General features: G+C 39.5%; 1 protein-coding gene across 2 annotated transcripts in view; it reads left to right on the top strand.

Moving 5' to 3' along the window:
- The window catches only part of rims4 (regulating synaptic membrane exocytosis 4), a 47472-nt gene that overhangs the window by 17626 nt on the left and 15272 nt on the right, over nucleotides 1-14574 (top strand). For both annotated transcript variants that reach the window (XM_035754782.2, XM_035754780.2), the window contains exon 2: nucleotides 373-511. In XM_035754782.2, coding sequence (XP_035610675.1) covers nucleotides 373-511 — 139 coding nt within the window. The remainder of the gene's footprint in view (nucleotides 1-372; nucleotides 512-14574) is intronic.

The following is a 14574-nucleotide window of genomic DNA, read 5'->3' as shown; positions in this document are numbered from 1 at the left end:
AGACTGACTTTATGAACAAAAAAATCCTATTTACACTTTGTAGTACATTTTTACACTATAATGAATGTTTCTGACTCATGTCAATGCCACATTGGCTGTTTAAAACCAGAGAGATTGGTTCCAAGGGGCAGTTGACCTTTAAGAAACAAACACATTCCTTAACAATGAGGTCCTTCATTAATAGCTTGAACTGCCCTAGATGCACCAGAGTATCAAGGTGCAGAGAGCTCTGCAAATCATTCCATTTACGGGGCGCCAAAAAACGGAATGCAGAATTACTTAATTCTCTAGAGATCAACGGGACCTCTAGAGTTAGCCAGTGAAGTGTTACCTCTGTTTACCAAACATGTCTATTCCCTGTGTGAATTGTAGATGCTGAGGGTAGAAGGCTAAAGGGGATCCAAAGGAGCACTGAGACGGGACTGGCTGTAGAGATGCCCAGCCGCACTGTACGCCAAGCCAGCCACGAGTCCATTGAAGACAGCATGAACAGCTACGGCTCAGAGGGCAAGTGAGTACAGCAACATAACCAGCACCATTAGCACTTGGGGCGCCCACTGATTCACAGTGGTTCTGTGTGGATCAGTTGGTATATGCATGTGGCGCTAACAAAGCCAAGCTTGTGGGTCCACTCCAGCGCAAATCACATAAACATACTAAATGTGTATGCATTTACTGTACTGTACGTCCCTCTAGATAAAACCATCTGCTAAGTGAGGTGAAGTATAGTATAGTGAAGTATATTGTTACTAGTGGCACCCGCCCTTACGGGCGGTAAATCATTGGTAATTAATCATTTGATTCAATGCAATTCCCCCCTCCTCAACATTATGTTTATCTGTTCAGCTTTATGGTGTCTGGATATGCCGCTGATGCGCTCATCTCTCATCTCTCATCTTGAAAAAACTCCCATAAATCCTGTGGAATCATGGCACTGGCTTTCTCTTGGAAATGCATTGTGTCAAACATCTACTAGCTCACTTTTGATGTCTATATTTTGAACCTTGCTTTATTAGTAGGGATTAGAGGATAAAACAGAGCAGCTATTAGGCCATGAAATGCAGTTGTTGATTTGGGAGTGGACACATTATACCTCCAACACCTGCGATAGTTTGGTTATTTTATCAAAAGTATTAAGATGCACCCATTATGATGCATTTAAATACAGCGCATAATGGAATAGAAGCAGATAAGACTTTGGGAAATCATTCTACAGTTTCCAAATTGGCCGAGAAAGGCCTAGCCTGGGTACCAATTTGTTTCCGCTATCATTTCACCCTTTGCCACTCGTTGTCATGCCATCAGACTGGCCTTTTGGCAATCTTCTAATATAGCATTGTCTTCCGACAGGTTGCGTCACTCCTCATGAGCGTCACCGCTCATCCCTCAACCGACCTGTCTTGTTGGTTGTGGAACTCACATCACAATTTTAATATTCCTAAGCATCCAACATTCAAAATTGAAAAATATAGCTCCTAATTAGATTGTAGGCCAATTTGGAAACTGTAGGCCAATTTGGAAACACTTTTTTGGTCACTACATGATTCCATATGTGTTATTTCATAGTTTGGTAAAGAAAAACCCTTGAATGAATAGGTATATCCAAACTAATATATATATATATATATATAATGGTCCTTCTGTGGCTCAGTTGGTAGAGCATGGCGCTTGTAACGCCAGGGTAGTGGGTTCGATTCCCGCGACCACCCATACGTAGAATGTATGCACACATGACTGTAAGTCGCTTTGGATAAAAGCGTCAGCTAAATGGCATATATTATTATTATATTATATATATATATATATATATATTATTTAAAAATATATATATATCTACACACACCACACACAGAACATTACCCTTTTTACTATTCTTTACTCCTTATTGTTTTTTTGAGAAATGTCTTAATATCGTGCATTTTTATTATAAATGTGTATTGCACCATTATGAGCTGTTATTTCATTACTTATTTTTTTGGAAGGGGGTTGGGAGTATTTTTTTCTTGGCTTTCCTTGTTTCCTTTCCACTTATTTTTTTAGAATTGTTTATTTAATTAGAGATGTTGTATTTTATCATTTGACTTTTGAATACTTGTTTTTAGTTTTTGACATAAAAAAGCATGTTTAAATGTCTAAATAGTAAGCACGTGACTTTTCCTTGAATTGATGACAGAATTAGGGACAATAAAGAGAGAGGTGGGGGGCTGTGACCATAAAGGGAGATGGGGGCTGTAACAATGGTCAGGTGTGAGTGTGGTGATATCTACAGTACATGGCATGTCTCAGCCTAGACACATTGGCGGTCAGGATCTCTAGTCTCCACCGAGCATTGTTAATACCCCATGGTTCCCATGGAGAAACAAGCTTTGAGTGTTCAGAGATAAAAACACCAAAGTTGGCATAGAAGTATCTCGTCTTCAGAGGTGAAAGACTAGTTAGGAGACTGAAACTAGTGTATTTGGTGCAGTGATTGTCATTAAATTATTTATGTTATGTTTAACAACCAATCAGGGATCATGCACAAAATCCAGCTGCATATTGAACGTTGAGATTGCAGAAAGGCTAGACTATTTGGCAATGACACAGGGTAAGAGGAGTGAAATGTCAGCACAAAACAGGTTCTGGATTTCAGGCCTACATTGTGACATCATGGTTGCTCCGATTTACAAACATCCCAAAAACAATTTGAAAATAAACAAAAATACAACCAAAGCAGAACATAAATTGTCATCTCACTACATGATTTTCTTCTTTCATGCCTAAAATTAAGAAAACATAAAAAATCATTGAAGGAGATCTGGCCGAAATGTTGTGGCTTATGGCACTATAATATAAATATTCCTGAAGAATTGTTGTGAACCGATGAACCGGTGATTTCAATACAAGTTATTTGCACTTACAAGTACTAATCCAGAGTCAGAATGCAAAATGCCTCTGCTAAAGCTTTTGTGTATCCAATGTTGCTGTTCTTTTTCAAAACCATAGGGAATGTAATGTGGATAGGTGCAGTGTGATTTTGATGTATACCACACAAAACATGTGGATTGGCTGGCTCAGACTAACACCGATAGTAGCTGGTGTAACAGTGTCCTAGTCCTGTGGTGTTATTAAAAGAACAATGCTTACACACATTACACAAAAGAAGGGAAAAGGGTGGTATTATCGGTGCCCTTTTTTGCTTTAATTTTATCACGAGTAAGAGGAAAATACAGTATTTCTTTCCTCTATGGAAGTTTCCCTTGTTGACAGCCGCCTACTAAACGTGAGCAAGCTCTGTACTCTGCAAAGTGAGCCATCATCAACGGACCAGGGATGACCGCTGCATGCACACTGTAGTGTTACGTAACATATGTGGCTACTCCGACAGGGGAAACAGCATCAGGGAGGGAAATCAACCTCATTGAAGCTGGATTACAGGGAATTGAACAGTCTGGGATTACTTTTTTTTGGCACAGAGGATGGTTCACCATATTTTATTGGATCTCATGAACAGAATACATAACATCTTTACATAAACAAGCCGTTGAAAAACTTGGGGCCGACTGGCGAGGGAAAAATGGGCTATTACCTTGATTTGGTTTTCTCTCTGAAAGTTCATTCTTGAAAGGCAAAGAAATTTGTGCAATTTATTAAACAATCCAAACAAAAAGAGTGCTCCGGTTCAGATGAGGACTCATGCAGAACATGAACAAACACTCACACTATTCAATCAGTTTCATTGTTTTTTTCCATCTCACCTGAAAGAATGGTATTGCAGTTTTGATTGTATAGGCTGAGGCTCTTATACAGCCAAATGAATAGTAACTTTTTTGGAGCAACCTCTATAGTAGGTGAGTTCCGTTCTTATCAATTTAGGTTTATACAAGTCAGCACCTTATGTTGATGCTGGAAAGATATTTGGTTAGTCCCCAATAGATGATCTACAGATACTCAAACTATGAACTATCAATTGCTACTCTGTTGATATTTCTTTCCCCAGTCCCCCAGCGTCCTATAAGGAATGAGAATAGAGGGCAAAGATGGTGTTAGGGTTGGATGAGGTCAAACAGAGATTAAAGAACAATGTAGATCATCGACAATATAGATCATATAATATCTTGGGCATGGACCAAAAATAGGCTGCATAGTTGATGGCTTTGGTTGTCTCCTCGGTCTACACTGCTGGTTTAACCCAGTTAAACATCACTATGTTCATATTTCCATGAAAGCTGTACACCACCAGGGTACAAAAATTGTCTTAGGGTCATTTTTGACCCGGAGGTTATAAAATAATTTAAACACAACAAAAAACACACACACACGCACACACACACACACACAAAATTGAGATTGAGTGCTGCTGAGTGAACTCAGACAAAATGAAACGTTCTTGTGCATCTGCAGCATCTCCCCTCCACGAGACCATATATGACTCAAGTTCAAAGAAAAAAATCAACAACATTTCAGACAAAATAAACATTTCTTGAACGCATTGTTTACTAATTGGTAATGCATTCAGAGGATGTAAAGGTGCTGCAGATGACAGTCCCCCCCCCCCGTTCTCTCTTTGCTGAAGCCAGGAGTGCACGTTTCAGTGCCCAACAGGTCATAGATCTGAATTTCCAGATGTCCAGGAGGAACAAGAGAACAATGATTTAGAAGAGGAGGAGGTATCTGAAGAAGAAGACGGGGAAGAATACAATACAACTCAATCTTCAGATAAAGATGAAATCCCCTAAGCTGAAAGAGATACATTTTTGTCAAATTACAGCAAAATAACATGGTCCTTGTTACCATATAACAACCAGGACAGGATGTCAGCACAAAATGTAACAAGCATGACCCCAGGGCCCACAAGACAAGCAGTTGCCCATGCTCAGGACATCGCCTCAACATTCTACATATTAATCACACCAGCCTTAAAAATAAATCATCCTGGAGATTACAAATTTGAAGTGTTTCTGTAAATATGGAGATAACTGGAAAAGGATGGATGAGATTGACCTGTGTGCCTACATAGGGCTGCTAATCTTAGCGGGTGTGTATAGGTCCGGAGGTGAGGCTACATGTAGTCCCTGGCATGCAGAGAGTAGAAGGGCGATTTTCCGTGCCACGGTGCCACTGAAAGTCTTTCACACTTTCTCAAGAATGCTACAATCTGTAACCGTGAATCAAGATCTGCAAGACGTGTGAGAGACAAACTGGCGGCCATAAGAGAGGTCTGGGAGAAGTGGGTAGAGCGTCTGTCGTACCTCTACAACCCTGGGCCTGAAGTAACAGAGGATGAGGTAAATTTTAATTTTCATATCTGTAATGTAAGTGATTTTCACTGTTCATTTTATTATGTATTTCTGTAATATAATTGATTGATGTGATTTGTTTTCTGTGACACTGATACTAATTACTGATAGCAATCTCTTTTGTTAACAGTTTGCTATCCTTTACGGCAGTATATGCCCAGCAAGCCAGCAAAGTATGGCATCAAGATATGGGTGGCCTGTGACGCACAATCCAGCTACGCTTGGAAGATGCAAGTCTACACAGGGAAGCCGACCAGTGGAGGACCCAGGGAAGAACCAGGGGATGTGATAGATGGACAGAGGGGGCACAATGTCAAGTGTGACAATTTATTCACCTCTTATGAACTCAACTAGTAGCTCCAGAAGAGAAAGATCACCATGATTGGCACAGTCCTTGCAACAAGGGGGAGAGAGGCCTTCTCATCAAAGTGTTCCTTCACCCCCACCACCACTCTAGTTTCTTACCTCCCAAAGAGGAAGAAGAATGTGGTTCTCCTGAACGCACTACACAAAATGGCTGAGATCAGTGATCGTGAGGACAGGAGGCCAGCGGTCATCCTGGACGGCAGGGTAGCCTAGTGGTTAGAGTGTTGGACTAGTAACCGAAAGGTTGCAAGTTCGAATCCCCGAGCTGACAAGGTACATATCTGTAGTTCTACCCCTGAACAGGCAGTTAACCCACTGTTCCTAGGCAGTCATTGAAAATAAGAATGTGTTCTTAACTGACTTGCCTAGTAAAATAAAGGTAAAATTTAAACATGAAAAAAAAAACAAGAAAGGAGGCATGGACAACCTGGACAAGGTGAGGGGATATGGAACAAGATAAACCCCATTTGGAAGAGGAGGGTGTTCCTGGAGCAGCTGGGAAAGGCAACTGTAAGTTGCAGAAATAAGCTGCTACATACATTCAAAGAAGGGAGCACCTCCCCCGAATAGCAGCCTCTGCAGCGCTTGTGAAAGCTGTTCAGGGGGCTGAATCTTGTCCTGATCCACCTGAGGCTGCAGCTGGGGCAGGCAAGAGGAGGAGATGCCAATTCTGTCCTCCAAAGAAGGACTGTAAAAACAAATACCATGTGCTGCACATGTGAGAAATACATCTGCAAAGTCCATGCACACACGTGCATATTATAATCAATCATCATTCACTTCATGTCATAATTAGAGTTGATTGATTTATGTTCATCAAGTTTCTTGTTTTGTATCTATTATCATATTTTATTATTTTTTATTGTTGTTGTTTAAACACCTTGTTGGTGGGGAAAATGGTTAAAAAATGGGAGAAGACTACTTTTTTGTAGTTGAATTCCTCATTGTACAGTATATAAGAATATCACTATGTTGCCAAAAAAAGTTAAAGATTTTTATTTCTCTTCAATAAAATGCATTCAAAACTACTTTCTGCACATTTCTGCTACTTTCTTAGGCTATACAAGTGCTACCTCTTGCTACAAAATTAATGTTTACACCTATGCAGCACCTTTAGCAATAATAATAATAATAAACCTCTACTTTAGTAAAGAAAACATTATGACAGGTCTGTTTTAATAAAAACAAGTGGTGTCCACTGATCAAATGCAGTCTTTCTGAATTGTGAAGAGAGAAAACCCAGATATTCACAACGTTTGTGATGAATGACAGGTTGTTTCTTCATGCAAAATAGATTTGGGGTTTAAAATTCAATTAAGCTGCTTTATTTTAGGGGTTTAGTGAAGGCCTGTCATTTTTTAACCTTAGGACAAGGGGAGTATACAGAATGTTAAGACTACACAAGGGTTAAATCCTACTGTTCCACCATGGATTTGGAATTCATTGACAATTTGGACCACTTCTGGGAGAGGCCCCAGCTTCACAAGGGCTTGCATCTAAATATGAGAGGTGCAAAGGTTCCCTCAGAAAACACCGAAGAGGCTCTTATCACACATTAACTCAGCCGAACCCCGGTTCAGGTAATTCTTCCAATTCCAACTATTTCACAGCATTATCATCGTACTGCTATAGATTTCCATGCTCCCAGGTGTATTGTCAGTAGTAATCTTGTACCCATAAAGTTTAACTATGTTGCTGTTAGCCAAAATGAGAGGCCTGCTGTGGTCAGCTTACCCAATGCTATTATTTAAAAATACCTACAGTATAAGGATACCCCTGCTATTTTCAAAGCATGTAGAGGGCTTGGATGGTTCTACAGAAACGTGTGAAGCTTGATGTCAAAGATGGACCATATAGATGTCTGCATGCATGACACTAACCCTGACACTCTGGTTCTCACAGAGACCTGGTTAATTGCTTGATTATGGATAAGGACATTGAAATAACAGATTACAAAATGTTCAGGTGTGATAGACTGAAAAAAGGTGTAGGGGTGGCTATATACAGGACAAGTCAAAGGTTTGGACAAAAAAACACATTCAAGGGTTTTTCTTTATTTTTACTATTTTCTACATTGCAGAATACTAATGTTTAAATACTTGAGCTGTGCTTAATTTAGGTTGCATGTATAATGAAACCGATAGAATAGTCCCAGAAGTGCACACTCTTGGTATTATCTCAATCAGCTTCATGAGGTAGTCACATTGAATGGATTTCAATTAACAGGTGTGCCTTGTTAAAAGTTAATTAGTGTTTTACGTTTGAGCCAATCCGTTTTGTTGTGAAAAGGTAGGGGTTGATTTTATTGGATTTTCTTAGGATCTCTTTAAGTCCTCATTTGGACTAATCTCACAAGAGTCCTTAAACATCAAAATACAATTTATAATACGATCACATTTTCACATATAACACACTGGGTGGTATACAGAAAATAGCCCAATTTGGTAAAAGAGCCAAGTCCATATTATGGCAAGAACAGCTGAGAGAAACGACAGTCCATCATGACTTTAAGACATGAAGGTCAGTCAATGTGGAACATTTCAAGTGCAGTCGCAAAAATCATCAAGCGCTATGATGAAACTGGCTCTCATGAGGACCACCACAGGAAAGGAAGAATCAGAGTTACATCTGCTGCAGAGGATATATTCATTAGAGTTAACTGCACCTCAGATTGCAGCCCAAGTAAATCCTTCGCAGAGTTCAAGTAACAGACACATCTCAACATCAACTGTTTAGAGGAAACTGCGAGAATCAGGCCTTCATGGTTGAATTGCTGCAAAGAAACCACGACTAAAGGACACCAATAAGAATTTGAGATTTGCTTGGGCCAAGAAAACACTAGCAATGGACATTAGACCGGTGGAAATCTGTCCTTTGGTCCAGATTATAGATTTTTGGTTCCATCCGCTGTGTCTTTGTGAGATGCAGAGTTGGTAAACGGATGATCTCCGCATGTGTGTTTCCCACCGTGAAGCATGGAGGTGTGATGGTGAGGGGGTGCTTTGCTGGTGACATGGTCTGTGATTTATTTTGAATTCAAGGCACAGCATTCTGCAGCGATACACCATCCCATCTGGTTTTCCGTTAGTGGGACTATATAATTTGTTTTACAACAGGACCATGACCCAACACACCTCCAGGCTGTGTAAGGTTTATTTGACCAAGAAGAAGAGTGATGGAGTGCTGCATCAGATGACCTGGCCTCCACAATCACTCGACCAATTGAGATGGTTTGGGATGAGTTTAACCTGCAGATTTACATTTACATTTACATTTAAGTCATTTAGCAGACGCTCTTATCCAGAGCGACTTACAAATTGGTGCATACACCTTATGACATCCAGTGGAACAGCCACTTACAATAGTGCATCTAAATCTTGATGGAAAAGCAGCCAACAAGTGCTCAGCATAAGAGGGAACTCCTTCAAAACTGTTGGAAAAGCATTACTGGTGAATCTGGTTGAGAGAATGTCAAGAGTGTGCAAAACTGTTAATGCAAAACTTTGAAGAATCTAAAATATATTTGTTTAACACTTTTTTGGTTACTACATGATTCCATATGTGTTATTTCATAGTTTGATGCCTTCACTATTATTCTACAATGTAGAAAATAGTAAAAACAAAGTAAAACCCTTGAATGAGTAGGTGTGTCGAAACTTTTGACTGGTACTGTATGGGAAATTGACTCTTGTAGCATCATGTTCCCTAAGTGTCACTATTCCCAAAAAGTTTGAATTTCTGGTTACTTGTTTATAGCAGGTATTTTCTAATCTCTTTGTATATCTCAGGGAGAAAAACGCCCGCTTTAAACACCTTAGAGTAACAAATATAGCTAATACATGATTCTCTATAGAACTTTCAGATCTCATTATGATAAGAAATCAGGCCTGAGCAAAGACAAAAAAGAGACTTGTTAGCCAATTGGCAGCTTTTCAGACAATTGAGAAATACATGTACTTCCTCAATTTAGAAAGTTGAATCCAGCTACTTTCTAAGTTCTATGTCTGACTGTTAGTGATCCGTCCAAATATTTAAAAACAGTAAATGCAATGAAGTTTGGGAATTCCCCTCCTTCCCTGCCTAAGCAAATTCTGTCAGACTCTGGCATCATTACTGGGAAAAATTAAATAAGTGATGCTTTTAATCATGATTTTATCTCAGTACAATTTTAATTTGAAAGAAATATTGGTTTAGCTGGCCCTGGTCAGTCAGTAGATGGCTCCTCCCTCTCCCAACCCCCAATTGGATTGATGGAGGATCAGGCAACTTCTGGTGAATCTTTGTTTTCATTTCAACAACTTTGTACTTGTCATGTGCTATATGCCTTGCTGGAGATTGATGTAAGAACAACAGATTTCTGTGATCCCTTCTTGCTGCAGCTTTCTTCTGCTCTGATTACAGAATCTTTAACACATATTTGTACCCTTACGATTACTTCTGGTATCATCCCCACGGTCTGGAAGGCAGCACATATACCCCTTCACAAAGGTGGTGACCCTTGTGACCAAAATAATTACCGGCCCTTTTCCCTAGCAAACATTTTAGAATCCTTGGTAAATACTCAACTTAGATCCTTTTTAAACATAAGATGTATTCTAAATGTACACCACCATCTCTGCTTCTGCTAAATTACGTTTTTTAATTGTTTGGATAGGAAGAAACATTGTGGAGCCCTTTTTATTGACCTGTCTAAGGCTTTCAACACTGTGGGTCACTCATTACTTATTCAGAGACTTACAATAATTGGTCTGAACCAGGCTGCATGTTGCAGGTTTTGAAAATTATTCATAGGACAGAACACAGCGTATTTACTGATGGTGTTAAATCGTGTTTTGTGGACATAACAGAGGGTGTCCCACAAGGTTAAAGTCAGCTCTTTTCACGATTTCTATTAACAATATTGGTTCATCTGTAAAAACGTTCAACCTTTACCTGTATGCAGATGACACTTATGTGTATGCTATTGCCCCCACGGCTGACCAGGCCCTTTCAGTCTGTCTTTATTGCCCTGCAGAGGGCCTTTGTTGAACTAAAGTTAGTGCTTAATGCTGGTTAAACAAAGTGTAAATATCTGGATATCCCGATACATGTTAATGAGTTGTTAAGTATAAAAATTGGCTTATAATAATAATAATATATGCCATTTAGCAGACGCTTTTATCCAAAGCGACTTACAGTCATGTGTGCATACATTCTACGTATGGGTGGTCCCGGGAATCGAACCCACTACCCTGGCGTTACAAGCGCCATGCTCTACCAACTGAGCTACAGAAGGACCACCCACGCTTATTTTACAGAAATAGGTTGTACCTTACGGTAAATAGCAGAAAATAAATAATTCAGTCGATATTCATTCCGATTTTAGACTATGGCAATATCATTTATATGAATGCAGCTGCCACTGTATTGAAGCCACTGTATATAATAGTGCATAATGCTTCTTTACGGGCAGTAGGTTCAGCACACATCAATAGGCTGGCCCTATTCGAAGTCTCGCAGATCTATGCATTAAGCTTTTTTGTCTATAAAGCCCTCTTGTGTAAACTACCACCCTACCTTACTTCTCTGGTAACCAATAGAGATACAAGCTATCAGACAAGATCTCGGAAACGGTAAACTCTAGAGGTCCCTTCGATCTTGACAGAGATATGTAAATCTGTCTTTATCTATTTTGCACGTTGCTTGTGGAATGGTTTAAATTTCATGAATTGGTGCCTCTGATGCAGTCAGAGAGCAATGTGAGAACCTTTTTAATTAAGGAATAATGTGTTTTTTTTTTTTTTCTATGATTGATCTTAATTTTTGATTTTTTTATTTTGTATTGTGTTGTGTTTTTTTGCTTGCTTAGATCTTGTATGTAACCAGGCCTATGTTTTGTATATTTCCCCAGGTCGTTGTTGCAAATGAGAATGTATTCTCAGTCAACTCACCCAATCTAATTTCAAAAGCTATTTTATATACCATAGGTTGCGTGAGATTGGCTCTCGTTTTCTCAAGAATATGTACATAATCCCAAAACATACCCATGCCTTGTTTCAGTGTCGCTGAAATATGTTGACTTAGTTTTTGTCACAACAAACAAACATAGAAGTCTAAAATGTGATTGAGTATGTGGACACCCCTTCAAATGAGTGGATTTGTTAATTTCAGGCACACCTGTTGATGACAGGTGTATAAAATCGAGCATACAGCCAGTCAATCTCTATAGACAAACCTTGGCAGTAGAATGGCCTTACTGAAAAGCTCATTGACTTTAAACGTGGCACCGTCATAGGATACCACCTTTCCTACAAGTCAGTTCGTTACATTTCTGCCCTGCTAGAGCTGCCCCGGGCAACTGTAAGTGCTGTTATTGTGAAGTGGAAACGTCTAGGAGAAACAACGTCTCAGCTGCGAAGTGGTAGGCCACACAAGCTCACAGAACGAATGAATAGTGACAACTGTAAAGTTTGGTGGAGGAGAATACTGGTCTGAGGCTGTTTGTCATGGTTCAGGCTCCTCAGTTCCAGTGAAGAGAAATCTTAACGCTACAGCATCAATGACATTCTAGACGATTCTATGCTTCCAACTTTGTGGCAACAGTTTGGGGAAGGCTCTTTCCTGTTTCAGCATGACAATGCCCCTGTGCACAAAGCAAGGTCCATACAGAAATGGTTTGTCGAGACCGGTGTGGAACTTGACTGATGTGCACAGAGCCCTGACCTCAACTCCATCGAACACCTTTGGAATGAATTGGAACGCACACTGCGAGCCAGGCCTAATTGCCCAACATCAGTGCCTAACCCCACTAATGCTCTTGCGGCCGAATGGAAGCAAGTCCCCGCAGCAACGTTCCAACATCTAGTGGAAAGCCTTCCCAGAAGAGTGGAGGCTGTTATAGCAGTAAAGGGGGATCAACTCCATTTTAATGCCCATGATTTGGCAATGAGATGTTTGACGAGCAGGTGTCCACATAATTTTGGTCATGTAGTGTACCTCTGCATATTTCAGCTGGCAAAGTAATGAAGCATGATGATTGAGCATGTGTATTTTAATAAGGTAATGGGCACAGGATCATTATTAATGCATGAAAATAGACCTGTTAGTCAAATTATAATATATTTTGTGTTCATACATTTGCCAACTAGAATATACGGTACATTAGAGACATAGGGGTAATCATTTTCATTTATCAAGAGTAAAACTTTAATTTCATTGGAACAGGATGTAATGCATAATAGCAACAGAGAGCAAAAGAGTTATTGGGTCAGTCTGTATTTTGTTATCCCACTCATTACCCAGAATGTCCGTGTTTCTTCAAGCGCTATTTGATAAAGAAACAGTGAACCTGAGTCGAGAGTGATGGCAGAAGATAGATGAGATAGGGTGAGAAATCTCCCAAGACTGCCTGTCCAAATGTGTGGCAGCTGGTTTGGACTGTCCCTGAAGTGCTTTAAAAATAGATCAGCGAAGAACCAGAGAGAAGGGGGAAAAAAAACTAGGAATCGAGGTCATAACTTTAACACAGGGAGGAAATTCATTATGCGTCTTCAGCACCTATGTTCAGCTCAATGAGCAAGGTTGGTACAGGGGTGGGGGGTGGGGGGTTTGCTTATTCTAGTGTTTTTGTTTTTGTTTTCATTTGAATATTCAGAAAGTGCCTTCTGAATGTATTCACACCCCTTCATTTTTTCTCTCCACATTTTGCTGTTACAGCCTGAATTAAATATGCATTAAATTGAGATGTTGTGCCACTGATCTACACACAATAACCCACAATGTCAAAGTGAATTTAGATTTTTGAAAAAATTCACACAGACCAAGGAGGTTTTCCAGTGCTTCGCAAAGAAGGGCATCTATTGGTAGATAAAACAGACACTGAATATCCCTGTGAGCATGGTGAAGTTATTAATTACGCTTTGGAAGGTGTTTCATTACACCCAGTCACTACAAAGATACAAGCGTTGTTCCTAACTCAGTTGCCAGAGAGGAAGGAAACTGCTCAGGGATTTCACCATGAGACCAAATGGTGATTTTAAAACAGTTACAGAGTTTAATGGCTGTGATATGAGAAAACTGAGGATGGATCATGAACATTGTAGTTACTCCACAAAGACAGAGTGAAAGAAGGAAAACTGTACAAATAAAACATATTCCAAAACATGCATATGTTTGCAATAAGGCACGAAAGTAATCCTGTAGAAAATGTGGCAAAGAAATTGACTTATTGTACTGAGTACAAAGCATTATGTTTGGGTCAAATCCAACACATCAATGAGTATTTTCACATTTTCAAGCATAGTGGTGGTTGCATCCTGCTATGGATATGCTCATCATCGGCAAGGTCTAGGTTTTTTTTTACTATAAAAATAAACAGAATAGAGTTAAGCACAGGCAATATCCTAGAGGACAACCTGTTTCAGTCTGCTTTCCAACAAACACCGGGAGACAAATTCACCTTCAGCAGGACTTAAACCTAATACTCAAGGCCAAATATAGACTGGAGTTGCTTCCCAAGACGACATTGAATGTTCCTGAGTGGCCTAGTTACAGGTTTGACTTAAAGCAGCTTGAACATCTATGGCAAGACTTGAAAATGGCTGTCTGGGCAGTGATCAACAACCAACTTGACAGAGCTTAAAGAGTTTAAAAAACAATATTGGGAAAATATTGTACAATCCAGGTGTGCAAAGCTCTTAGACACTTACCCAAAAAGACTCACATCTCTAATTGCTGCCAAAGAGGTGATTGTGATATGTAATGACCCAGGGGGTTGAAAACTTATCTAATGAAGATATATTAGTGTTTTATTTTTCATTAATAGTTTATTTTCTTCCACTTTGACATTACAGAGTATTTTGTATAGATTGTAAAAGAAAAATCAACATCCATTTTAATCCCAATTTGTAACACAATAAAATACTTTCTGAAGGCATAGTACATCTTTGAG

Source organism: Oncorhynchus keta, chromosome 37 (genome assembly GCF_023373465.1).
Source record: "Oncorhynchus keta strain PuntledgeMale-10-30-2019 chromosome 37, Oket_V2, whole genome shotgun sequence".
Taxonomy (NCBI): domain Eukaryota; kingdom Metazoa; phylum Chordata; class Actinopteri; order Salmoniformes; family Salmonidae; genus Oncorhynchus; species Oncorhynchus keta.
The sequence above is the reverse complement of the archived record's forward strand: the minus strand, read 5'-3'. Positions and strand labels throughout refer to the sequence as shown.